The 13,708-nt window shown below is 43.3% G+C and overlaps 1 protein-coding gene across 1 annotated transcript; it reads left to right on the top strand.

The window, feature by feature from the left end:
- Positions 1-12,139: 12,139 nt before the first annotated feature.
- Positions 12,140-13,508, top strand: LOC124683188 (patatin-like protein 1). Its single transcript, XM_047217752.1, has 3 exons — positions 12,140-12,256; positions 12,331-12,512; positions 12,617-13,508. The coding sequence occupies exons 1-3, from the start codon at positions 12,140-12,142 to the stop codon at positions 13,506-13,508; spliced, it is 1,191 nt and encodes a 396-aa protein (XP_047073708.1).
- The last annotated feature ends 200 nt before the right edge of the window (positions 13,509-13,708 follow it).

The following is a 13,708-nucleotide window of genomic DNA, read 5'->3' as shown; positions in this document are numbered from 1 at the left end:
AAGCAAAAGAGAGCATCAAAAAGTAAATTCAAAACACATTTAAGTCTAACATGCTTCCTATGCATATGAATCTTGTAAATAAACAAGTCAATGAAGAACAAAGTAACAAGCATAGGAAGATAAAACAAGAGTAACTTCAAAAATTTCAGCATATAGAGAGGTGTTTTAGTAACATGAAAATTTCTACAACCATATTTTCCTCTCTCATAATAAATTTCAGCGGCATCATGAACAAACTCAACAATGTAACTATCACATAAAGTATTCTTATTCACATGCATAAAAGTATCATTACTCTCCACATAAGCATAATCAATTTTATTAGTAATAGTGAGAGCAAATTCAACAAAGTAGCTATCATTATTATTCTCATCATCAAATATAGGAGGCATATTGTAATCATAATTAAACTTATCCTCCATAGTAGGCGGCACCAAAATACCACTATCATTATAATCATCATATATGGGAGGCATATCATAATCAACATAAACTTTCTCCTCAATACCCGGAGGACTAAAGAGATCATTTTCATCAAAACCGACCTCCCCAAGCTTAAATTCTTCCATAGCATTAGCAACAATGGTGTTCAAAGCATTCATACTGATAACATTCCCATTAGCATGCATATAAAGTTCCATGGGTTTTTTAATTCTCTCTTCAAACACATCATGTCCTAATTCAAGATAAAGTTCATAAAGATCTCTCATTGTGTTGTTCTCCATTAGGCCTAACTAGTGTAAACAAGAAACAAAAAGATGCAATTGCAGGATCTAAAGGAAATAGCTTCGAACACACACACAATGGCAACAGAAAAGTACTTAGTTACCTGGGACCGGAGTATGAGTGCCTTTTACCTTTCCTCCCGGCAACGGCGCCGGAAAAGTGCTTGATGTCTACGGGTGCTTCTATTCTTGTAGACAGGTGTTGGGCCTCCAAGAGCGAGAGGTTTGTAGAACAGCAGACAAGTTTCCCTTAAGTGGATCACCCAAGGTTTATCGAACTCGGGGAGGAAGAGGTCAAAGATATCCCTCTCAAGCAACCCTGCAATCACGATACAAGAAGTCTCTTGTGTCCCCAACACACCTAATACACTTGTCGGATGTATAGGTGCACTAGTTCGGCGAAGAGATAGTGAAATACAAGTGGTATGAATGAATATGAGCAGTAGTAACGGCGCCGGAAAAGTGCTTGTCAGCGTGCGGTTGATGGTAGTAATATTGCAGGAAGTAAAGATGCAGGTAAAACAATGAAACAAGCGATGATTGCGGTATTTGTAAACAAGGCCTAGGGATCATACTTTCACTAGTGGACACTCTCAACATTGATCACATAAATAAATAAGTTCTCTTCCTTTGTGCTACATATACTCTTGTTTGATAATGAACACCATTCGTTGTGTAGGGCTACAAGAGCACCTCAATGCCGGAGTTAACAAGCTCCACAACATTCGACATTCATATTGAAGTAACCTTTAGAGCATAATAGATCTTTGTAATTTAAACCGAGTACTAACATAGCATGCACACTGTCACCATCACACTACGAAGGGGGAATAAATCACATCAATACTATGATAGTAATAATTAACTCCATAACCTACAAGAGATTATGATCATAACCTACGCCAAGAACTACACGATGCACACACTGTCACCATTACACCGTGAAGGAGGAATAGACTACTTTAATAACATCACAAGAGTAGCACATAGATGAATAGTGATACAAAGCTCATCATATGGATCTCAATCACGCAAAGCAATTCATGAGATCATTGTATTGGGGTACAGAGAGAGAGATTAACCACATAGCTACCGGTACAGCCCTTAGCCTCGAGGGATAACTATTCCCTCCTCATGGGAGACATCAGCGTTGATGAAGATGGCGGTGGTGTCGATGGAGAAGCCTTCCGGGGGCACTTTCCCGTCCCGGCGGCGTGCCGGAACAGAGACTCCTGTCCCCCAGATCTTGGCTTCGCGATGGCGGCAGCTCTGGAAGGTTTCTCGTACCGTGGCTTTTCCGTCTCGAGGTTTTAGGTCGAGGAGGCTTAAATAGGCGAAGAGGCGGAGTCGGAAGGCTGACGAGGCCACCACACAATAGGGCGGCGCGGCCAGGGCCTGGGCCGCGCCGGCCACATGTGTGGGCCCCCCAGGGCTCCCCTCTCGCGGCTCTCGGGTGTTCTGGAAGCTTCGTGGAATTCTAAGATGCTGGGCGTTGATTTCGTCCAATTCCGAGAATATTTCCTTACTAGGATTTCTGAAACCAAAAACAGCAGAAAACAGGAACTGGCACTTCGGCATCTCGTCAATAGATTAGTTCCGGAAAATGCATAAATATGACATATAATGTGTATAAAACATGTGAGTATCATCATAAAAGTAGCATGGAACATAAGAAATTATAGATACGTTTGAGACGTATCAGCCAACCACACCCCGCTGACTAGCTAAGCTTGTTTCGCTGACTATTGCGGCCCACCACTACCTAGCATTTGCTTTATATCTCGTTCTCCACTCAGCAAACTGCCTGAGGCGAGCGACAGGGGAGACTGTTGACACGCCTGGTGGTGAGGCAGAGGAGGGACCGCTAGCGAAGCAGATGAGGGACCGATGGAGACATGAAGATGCAAGTTCAGTGGACGGGGGCGTATTCGTAAGTTACTCGTTTTCGTCTAGATCCAATTTGGGGCTTCTTTTTTCTAGATCTATTTTGGTACTTCGTTGTTAGGCTGACATTATCGTGGTGGATCTATGGACCATAATGGAATGACATGACTTTGATGTATCAACAAGTTAGAAGATGTTTGTGCAATACCACACATAGTCATCACATTTGAGGGTAAGCGCGCCTGCAATCATGAAACCCCTTAGTGTCCTTACTTGGTATGGAGGGATCGATCGCGCTTGAAGCAACTACAACAGGCATTGGTCGTAATGTGGGAGGAAGCCCCCGACGAAGAAGGAAGCGATTTGCACGATAAGGCGAAGATGGTGAAGGAATCAAGGAGTGAAGTCAAACAAGAAATTATCAATTCATTAATAGTAATTCACCATGTTTGCCTTAGTGTGTCACACTGTTTAGAGCTTAGAGCTAGTTAGGGTTAAGCTACATGTACTATTTCTAGGTACTCTTGATTAGTGTAATATTAGTACTCCCTCCATTCCTAAATATAGGTCGTATAATTTTTGGCACGAATATTAAAGAATACATTTGGAGGGAAAGTTGCGCTAATTTTTGGCGAGGAGAACAGTGGAGTTTGCATTGGAGAAGAGAATATACTAAAATCTCTAAAACAATCTCCAGACAAGTGGCACAACACAGTGTACCTTATATTTCGTAATTTTTCTCAAGAAACTATATTGCTTATGTCAAGAAATGGAAGGAGTATTATGTTAGTCAAAACCATGTAAGCGGAAGATTATATTTATGTTATTACTTGTCATTGACAAACTTGACCTGCTTTTTGTATGGCCCATTATGGGCCCTTTGTGCCAACTTGGCCCAATAATTTTGTGGGCCATAAAACAAACCCTAACCCCCACTTGACACTCTGACCCGTTTTCTATACAATACCACTCACGTACCGTCGTACTCCTCTCATCTCTGATATCCACAATCTCTCCACTCCGAACCCTAGATCCCCACTACCCCTCAACCCGTACCCTTCTAGCCGCTCTATCCACATCTCATGCCGTTCTCCACTCTCTACAAGCGAAGGAGATGGTGTCGGAGTCGCAGACATCCACCGATGATCCCTAAAAAGAAGGTTCGTTCTTCATTCAATCTACAGATCGAGTTCCTTCTTGTTCTCTCTCTAATCGATCTCCATATGGTTTCAGATCCACCCAAACATCGTGGGGCTCACAGTGATGGACTTAAATTTTAGGGAGAGAGGTGCTATGGTGAGTTCGTCGGCTAATAAGCAAAAAGAAGGCACAATTTACCCAGGTTCAGGCCCTCGGAGGGTGATACCCTACTTCTTTCTTGTCTGATCTTGATTATCGATGAAAGTTACAATGTGGCCATAATGTCCACGGTGGTGTAGATTGCGTTCTATCTGCCATCTCCTCGCCTGGCGGTCCCTCCTAGCCTTTATATAGGAGGCTAGGTCTCGGGTGCTATGACTAGGTCGGTTACATAGTAGGAAAGAACTCTAGGATTTACTAATCTTAGGCCTATCCTTCTATCCTTGTTCCGCACACCAGGAACATGGGCGTTGAATGCTTCATAGTTGCCAAATTATCTTGGGCTTCACGGTCCTTAGCAGGTTATCAAGTGGGCCTATAGCTGGGCCGCACCATGTATGTTAACTGTGGGTAGCTGACGGGTCGCGCCCATGTCACTCGAAGGATGACGTGAAGATCCACGCCGACGTCTTCAACCTCTCGATGATTGTTGTGATCATCCACGAAGCAATGGTCAGCCACACATAGAATGACTCGCAGAATAGAGAGGCTCTCAAGAAATTAGAGAGCAATTAGAATAGTTTCTCTAATTAGATTATTTTTTCTTTTTAGAGTTAGGCCTACCAAATAGAAAGGGGCTCAAGATGCCCGTCTTTATGTATTTTTTAGCAGGTTTAGATCTAAAAGGTAGAGAAATGGAATACAAGAATTAGATCTTTGGATTAGTGGTTGCAGTGTAATATGATGTAATAAAATATAAGTATCCATCTTTTTTTGACGCAAATATAAGTATCCATCTTACTGACGTGGCAAGTGCAATATGAATGGATATGTGAAACAACACTAAGTGCGATTAAGTTTTTTTGCCACCAATAGGTACATCAAACATAGGAAAAAAAATTATAATACAAATTCTATAGATTTCTAGAAAGATGTTAGACCTCTTACAAAATTTCTTATGTGTTTATAAGATGCAGTCAAATTTCTAGAGTGATTTCCTGTGTTTTTTTTCTAGTGCAATCAAACAACTTCTACAACTAATTTCTGCGTTTCTTATTTTTATAGGATTTCATATGTCATCACATGTTTCGTGTACTTTTAAAATGCTTTAAATAAAATAAAAGTAGGTCTTAACCTGTGCAGCAATCAGATCGACAGTTTTCCAGTGGCGAAGGCGGAAAGCGGTGCAGCAGTGTATAGGATCGAGGCGGGGCAAGCCAACGCGGCAAAGGACGTTCGCGCGAGTCTAGCAGCAGGCGGGCTGCAAGGACGCGTGCAGGCGAAGCCAGGCCATGGCACGCAGGTTTGCATAGGCGGCTGATTGGAACGCGCGCGCGCGGATTCGATCGGAAACAGAGCTTGAGAATAGATTTGTTTGAAACAAAAGGCACCGATCGAGTCCCGGGAGGAGACGACTCCTCGTGTTCGTTTCGGAACTCGGAAGCAGAAAGAGCATCTTTAGTAGATACTCCATCTAGTCTAGAATTCAAGCAGCAAGAGCATCTATAGTAGATACTCTATCTGAAATTCTAAACTTGCGTAGGTAGATAGGGTTAGCTATATCGAAATTTTCACGTGAAAATCTTAAGCCACATACCGGATATCCTATCCTAAACTCTAAACACGATTTCTCAACTTTAGCGCGATAATTTTTAAGTAGTTCGTGCGAGATAATTTACAAAGGTTTGCAAAATCGTAAACTCGATTTGTGCATAGCTAGCCCGGGATTCATCTACATCACCGGGACTTGGGGTTCTTCGTCGGCAACGATGGGAGCGGTGGGCTTCCTTGGCGTCAGAGTTCTTGTCGTCGGTGTCGGCGCCAAAGAAGTCGGAGGAGTCGTCGTAGTAGTAGACGATGACGTACCTGCAGCGCGCCATCTCCGAGCGGATGAACGCGCGCTTCTCCCGCCGAATGTCGCGCGCCAACTTGTCGCGGGCACACTTCTCCTTCTCCAACACATAGGCGATGATAGTGGTGAGGGAGTTGCGGCACGCCATCATCAGGTGCTGCACCCCCCCCCCCCCCGAGCGGTGTCGTCCTCCGCCTCGTCCAGGATTGAGTCGAGCTCGATCGGCCGGAGCGGAGGGAGCCCGCGTGCCGCCAGAACTCGCACTCACACCGGTGCAGATGACAGTCGCGCCTCGCCATTACTTGCGCTCGGGAGGAGGCCGAGCCGCTAGGGAAGCGCGGATTGCAGCGTGATAGGTCGCCGCGCTGGCACGCTTGATTGGAGATGTGCGCCGCACGTACGGCGGGAGTCTCCATGGCGCACGTGGAATTAGGTCCGGCCAATTGGGGGAGTTAGTAGAGGGCACATCGGCGATTTAGTTTTCGTGGGATGTGGCGCCGACAATCGCAAAAGAGGTCGCGGCGGCGGGAGGCGGAAATGGAGGGGGGGGGGGGGGGGGGGCGTTTCACCATGCGGGCACGTTTTAGAATGTGCTCTAAGTCAGGAACGTGAATCCATCAAAGCACTGCAGCAGCAGCGGCGGGATCACTCGGGTAGCAGGGGCGTCTTGATGATCAAGCAGAAGCTTACAGCAGTAGAAAAGAGTTTACGTTCCATCTTACCGTGAGCTTACTCGGGTTAAAGTCACAATTTGTCTCTTTTGGGAAACACAGTACTTCCTTGGTTTGAAAATATAAGGAGTATAAAATTAGTTAAAAATTAAAATTTGTTAAGTTTGATCAAATATTTACAAAAAAATTGTCAACATCTACAATATTAAATAGATATATTGAAAAATATATTTTACGGTAAATCTATTTATATTGATTTAGTATTTTAGATATCCATATTTTTTTGTATAAACTTGGTCAAACTTTTTTTTTTTTGCTTTTGAAGATGGTAAACCTGTTCGTGTTTTTGCTAACTTGGTTAAACTTTGAAGATGTTGACTTCTAACTAATCTTATAGGCCTTATGTTTTTTAATGGAGGGAGTACATACGTTCATACACATACACGGATATACACTCACTTCTATAAAAGTTCACGTATGCACACCCTACCCCACGTCCCCTTTTATCCGCCCGCAGCCTGGCCAACACAACATTAGGGCCGTCCCAGGGCGGCGCTCTCATTTTTTGGGAAGCCCGTTCCCACCCTGCTCACGGCAAAGCTGGCCTACCAGCTGTAGTGGGAATTCTCCCAAGCCGTATTTCGCAATAGCAGCTCTGAGAAGTTGTGCTTAGGATACGTCTCCTGAGGTGATTTAAGTGACTAAATTGACTGGCTTCCCTCAGCTTATAATGGTGTCACCACCTGTCCCAGGACCGGAATGATTATCCCCACCCGGTAGGTCTACGTACATTCATTCATGAATATTGCATGGTACTCTTCAATTTCCCGCCATTCTTGTAACCTTCACCTGTAATCCCCGCAAGCGTGCCCGCACCCCTAGAGTGGACGAGAAAGAAATGATTATTTCTCGGAACAACCCCCATGTTCCAGACCCAGGAGCTAACATGCAACGGCTATCTGTTGCTTGCTTGTCTCCTGACTTGGAAAAGTGAGTATTTTCTATATGATTCAAGGGTTTTAAGATTGAAAAAGTCACCATAGACGCATCTCTATTGACAAAAACATCGCTTTTGACTGAAAGAATATTCTGCCTTTATGAGGCACATATACGTTAAACCTAGGGTTTGAACTCTCTGGTGGTACATCAAGTTATTCTTGGTTAAAGTTTCATTTAAATAGCGAGTTCTCGATTGAGGAGAACATTTTTGTCTTAGACTACTCATAGTGAAAGTAACTAATGCAGTAACGTGCAACTCATGCAATGCCAACTAGGAATTTTAATAACATGGAATGTCATTAAATGCAGAGGGAGATTTTTGTAGTAATTAGTTATTTTACAATAACACTACGGGAACCAGTCAAGGTGCCGACGGCCGTCGGCACAGCTTGCTTTGCCTTCGGCACAGGCTTGTGCCGACGGCAGCCGTCGGCACAATAACGCCTCGGCACAGGCAAAGTTGTTGTCGGCACAGCATCCTGTGCCGACGGCACGGCCGTCGGCATAGAAATAACGCCGTTTGGTAATTCTGGCTCGGATTTTTTCAAAAAAAAATTTCAAATTTTTTATCCCAATTTTTTTAAATCTCTCACATGCACCATTTTAACTCTAACTACACTTAATATTAGGTCAAATTCCACTCATGGTCAAACTTCCCGGTCAGTCATCCATCCTCACACTACTCCATCCCTAGCACGCTTAACTTCCCTGTTCTATTTAGACTAGATTCCATGAAAGAAATGACACCTTGTTGATAATAATACCATATCAATACTATTAACCCTTATTACTTGATGTTGCACATCATTATTTTTTGAATTCCAAACAATTACCTACATAAACTACAAGAATAAGTATATTAATCTTGAATTCAAATGGACAATAAAATGATTTATTTTATTTTCTTTTTTATTTAATATGGAATAATTAATATCTTTAAATCTGTAAATCAAAATTTGACAAATAATATGTCTAAATCAATTAGAAAAATGAGAGGAATCCAAATATGACATCTATATCATATTTTGAATATAAAAATAATTTTTCCAAAAATTCTTGAGCATTAGATCATGTACCAGTATTTCAAATCTGGCCGGCCTCCTACCGATTCGGCAAGAATTTGTCTTTTTCATAAGGGATGGACGTAAAAGTTCCAGATATACCGGTTGGAAAATTTTCCATCTTAGGTGGTCTAGTATTTTAAAAAATGTGTTGGTACCAATGTGAAACTTTAATTTGGTGGTTGCTTCACAAAATATCCCGTTTTTGGCACCTCAAAAATGGAAAATGGCTTTTTCGCGATGAAAAGGAAAATTTCCTCCTGCAACATCGTAAGACATCTCAAGATACACATGTGTGCATAATATAGGCACATTATCACAAACTATGCAGCGATTCTATCCATAACATTGGTCGTTTGACCTAAATGTCATGAAACCTCGAACATGATAACTCATTTTGTGAAGGATTTTTTGTGATATTCACAATTTTCCAACTTTAATATTTTTCCTTGTAACTATGACATATAATATGACAGCACGCGAAGGTTTCACATTGTTTGGATCATTTTTGAATTTTTTTATGCCCGTTTCAAACTATATTCAAAACGGCGGGCATGAAGATCCTTTGCCCGGGGCAGGGGCTCGCTAAACTTGCACTGGATCTCTGATGAAATAGCATGTTTTGAATCTAAAAATAATTTTTATAAAAAATCTTGAGCAATATATCATGTACCTGTAGTTCAAATATGGTCGGCCTCCTACCGATTCGGCAGAAATTTGTCTTTTTCATGAGGGGTGGACGGAAAGGTTCCAGATACACCGATTGAGAAATTTTCCATCTTAGTTGGTCTAGTATTTTTGAAAAATGTGTTGGTACCAATGTGAATCTTTAATTTGGTGGTTGCTTCACAAAACACCCCGTTTTCGGCACCTCAAAAATGGAAAATGGTTTTTTCGTGCGATGAAATGGAATATCGTAAGACATCCCAATATGCACATGTGTGCACAATATGGGCACATTATCACAAACTATGCCGCGATTCTATCCATAACATGGTCGGTTTGACCTAAATGTCATGAAACCTCGAACATGATAGCTCATTTTGTGAAGGATTTTTTGTGATGTTCGCAATTTTCCAACTTTAATATTTTTCCTTGCAACTATGACACATAATATGGCACCACGCGAAGGTTTCACATTGTTTGGATCGTTTTCGAAATTTTTATGCCCGTTTCAAACTATATTCAAAACGGCGGGCATGAAGATCCTTTGCCCGGGGCTGAGGCTCGCCAAACTTGCACTGGATTTCTGATGAAATAGCATGTTGTGAATCTAAAAATGATTTTTACAAAAAATCTTAAGCATTATATCATGTACATGTTGTTCAAATCTGGCCGGCCTCCTACCGATACGGCAGGAATTTGTCTTTTTCATGAGGGGTGGACGGAAAGGTTCCAGATACACCGGTTAAGAAATTATCCATCTTATGTGGTCTAGTATTTTTGAAAAATGTGTTGGTACCAATGTGAAACTTTAATTTGGTGGTTGCTTCACAAAACACCTGTTTTCGACACCTCAAAAATGGAAAATGGTTTTTTCGTGCGATGAAATGGAAAACTTCCTCCTGCAACATCGTAAGACATCCCAAGATGCACATGTGTGCACAATATGGACACATTATCACAAACTATGCCGCGATTCTATCCTTAACATTGGCTGTTCTGTATGAAAGTCATAAAACATCGGATATGATAACTCATTTTTGAGAAGGTTCTTTGAGATATTTTAAATATTCCAAGTTTGATATTTTTCCAAGATAGAACTTATTTTTCTGAAAATTTTGATATATTATTTGTATTTTTCTGAATTATAATGATTTAGTTATGATTTTTTGAAGATTAATGTGGTAAAATGGAAAATAGCTATGCTTACGGCTTTGCCGTCGGCACAGGGCTGAAATATATGCCGACGACTTTGCCGTCGGTACAGGCCTAACGCTGTTAGCTCGCCGTCACGGCGGAGAGGCTGTGCCGACGGCCGAAACTGTTCTGACGGTTGCCATCGGCACAGACCTTCATGTGCCGACGGTTTATCTGTGCCGACGGCTGACCTTCTGGCCTGGTCAGAACGAGTCCTGTGCCGACGGCCCCGATATTTTGCCGTCGGCACAGGATCTGGCCGTCGGCACCTTGACTGGTTCCCGTAGTGTAACATCACAATTTTAAGATAAAGTAAGTCTATAAGCTAATTAGTTTACCCATGCATGATACTTCTCCCATCCCAAAATATAAGGTGTCTAAAATATTAGTTAAAAGTTAAATCTTACTAATTTTAACTAAATATTTAAGAAAAATATCTACATCTACAACATTGAATGGTAAGAACATATACTTTATGTTGAGCCTATTGATATTGATTCAAAATTGTAATTATTCATATTTTTGTGTATAAACTTGATCAAACTTTGAAAACAGTTATTTTTAAGTAATCCTTAGATGCCTTACATTTTAGAACGGAAGGGGCACTATATCTATATTAATATTTACTATGAAGATAGTAACATAAATTAGTGTCACTAGTAAAAATGCTCGTGCGTTGCACTGGGAGAAACAAAAGGCTCCGATGTTTGTCTGACAATGAATAATCACCGTCTATTAAATTCATAAAATGCAGGGACGGTGGGATCAGATTGTTGGATGAGTTTCGTACACGAAATGTTGTGTGGGAAGCAGTTCCGGAGAAACAAATACTCAAGCGAACCATTCTATGTTGCACTTGCTACGGGAAAACAAATATAATTTTCTTTTGCCATGTAAAAGCAAAAAAAAAGTCAGAAGGAAACATGGTATGCTACATCATAGGAGAAGCACATTATTAGTTTACCAATGATACACATGATACATAGAAGGGGTACTACATCTATATTAATATTTACTATGAAGATAGTAACATAAATTAGTGTCATATGGAGGCACCACCGGAGATCACGACATTCTTGTGTATATATCGAACACAACAAAAAGGCCGTGGAACACGACAAAGACTTTGCCATGTACATACACATGGCAAAGTTTACATAGTATAGATCCCATTTTTCGACGCGGACATGGCAAAGAACCGGCAACACGAAAAAACGGCAGATTTTCCCATAGTAATGATATTACTCTATATTACTCTCTACTATAATTAGCCTTAGTAAGTTAGTTAGCCTCAGGGATGGAGCTGCTTTGGTGGAACTAGCTGGTGTCAGCTGACACCAATGAGAGTAAGTGGAAAACCTTCACTGACTAGCACTAACACATGATGATTTTTGGAGGCTGATCCAGGGACGAAGCCAGGAATGAAGTATATGGAGGTAATCTTAGTATGAGGGGACATAACTAGCTAAAATCACACAAATAAGAAGTTGCCATGGTTGTGTTCAAAGGAAAATCATGAGGTTCAAGAACATGTGAGCCCTGGCAACCTTTTATTTTCTTTACTTTTTCCAAAAAACAAAACGTGGCCTTCATGCATTTGGACGCTTGTCTAAGATCGGATCGCGCTGCCGTAATTGTTCCCGCGCGATGAGGCTCTTTAAATAGCTGGGCAAGCCTCTTGATCGGAAATCACAAGAACCAAGTCTTTGAGCTCAGCTGAGGCCACTGATAGGATAGCTAGACTGCTAGAGCGGAGCCCAAAGCATGCCCAGCACCGCAGACGCGACGATGATCTCGCCGCCGCCGTCCGAGGGGCGGCTCATCACGGTGCTGAGTATCGACGGCGGCGGCATCCGTGGCCTCATCCCGGCCACCATCCTCGACTGCCTCGAGTGCAAGCTCCAAGTTCGTCTGGATCGCCGTCTTAGATAGCTAGACATGTTGATTCTAATGGATCGAGTGCTGATTTCTTTTTGCAGGAGCTGGACGGTCCGGACGCTCGCATCGCGGACTACTTCGACGTGATCGCCGGGACGAGCACTGGCGCGCTGGTGGCATCGATGCTTGCGACGCCGGATGAGAACAATCGACCTCTCTTCGCCGCCAAGCATATCAGCGACTTCTACTTCGAGAACGGGCCCAAGATCTTCCCGGACAAGGGGTATATATGTACCCAACAGCTTGCATGCATGCGGCTCGATCGATCGATCGGGGTGACACCTTCCTTTCTTATTAATGAATAACCGATCGGGTTCGTAACTGCAGCTTCCTGGCTTGGGTGAGAAATTTAATCGACTTGATGACGGGTCCTAAGTACGACGGCAAGTTTCTGCACGATCAGATCAGGAGCCTCACCGGCCACGTGACCATCGCCGACACCGTCACCAATTGCATCCTGCCCACCTTCGACATCAAGTTCCTGCAGCCGGTTATCTTCAACACATACGAGGCCAAGAAGGAGCCGCTCAAGAACGCCCTCCTGTCTGACATCTGCATCAGCACGTCGGCGGCCCCCACCTTCTTCCCGCCGCACTACTTCAAGACCTACAATCCATGGGGCAAGGTCCGCGAACGCGAGTACAACCTTATAGACGGCGGCGTGGCCGCCAACAACCCCACCATGGCTGCCGTGTCAATGATCACCAAGGAGGTCTTGTGCCGGAACATGGACTTCAACCTCGGTAAGCCCGCCGAGTACAGCAACTACCTCATCCTCTCCATCGGCACCGGCTCGGCCAAGCTGGCGGAGATGTACACCGCGCCGGAATGTGCCAGGTGGGGCCTCCTCCAGTGGCTCCACGATCGCTGCTTCACCCCGATCATCGACATGTTCTGCCACGCCAGCGCCGACATGGTGGACATCCACGCCGCAGTGCTCTTCAAGGCTCTCGGGGCTGAGAAGAACTACCTTCGCATTCAGGATGACTCACTCCTTGGGGACACCGCGTCCGTGGATATCGCCACCGAGGAGAACATGGTAGCGCTAATCGAGATTGGCAACAGGCTGCTCAATAAGAAGGTGGCCAGGGTTAACATCGACACTGGGAGGTACGAGTACGTCAAAGATGAGGGAACCAACGAGGAGGAGCTCGCGCGCTTTGCCAAGGAGCTCTCCCGAGAGCGCAAACTGCGCCAAACCACCCTCTCCTCCTACTAGGACATAGTCGGAACAGAGATGATCGATATTGGGTCAATCGATCCAGAGTTGTCATGCGAGTGAGTGATCAGTTGTTATGCATAATAATTACTCCCTGTAAAGAAAGATGTGGAATAATGGACTGTCTCTCCCTGTGGAGAATATTATAAAATAAATTATAAATAGCGTCGTATCTTATGAATCCGGCCAATTCATGTATC

This window comes from Lolium rigidum, chromosome 1 (genome assembly GCF_022539505.1).
Source record: "Lolium rigidum isolate FL_2022 chromosome 1, APGP_CSIRO_Lrig_0.1, whole genome shotgun sequence".
Taxonomy (NCBI): Eukaryota; Viridiplantae; Streptophyta; class Magnoliopsida; order Poales; family Poaceae; genus Lolium; species Lolium rigidum.
The sequence above is the reverse complement of the archived record's forward strand: the minus strand, read 5'-3'. Positions and strand labels throughout refer to the sequence as shown.

Coding starts and splice junctions, on each gene's coding strand:
- LOC124683188 (XM_047217752.1), top strand. CDS start 12,140: ATGATCTCGCCGCCGCCGTCCGAGGGGCGGCTCATCACGGTGCTGAGT. Junction 12,257..12,330: donor GCCTCGAGTGCAAGCTCCAA/GTTCGTCTGGAT, acceptor TTCTTTTTGCAG/GAGCTGGACGGTCCGGACGC. Junction 12,513..12,616: donor AAGATCTTCCCGGACAAGGG/GTATATATGTAC, acceptor TCGTAACTGCAG/CTTCCTGGCTTGGGTGAGAA.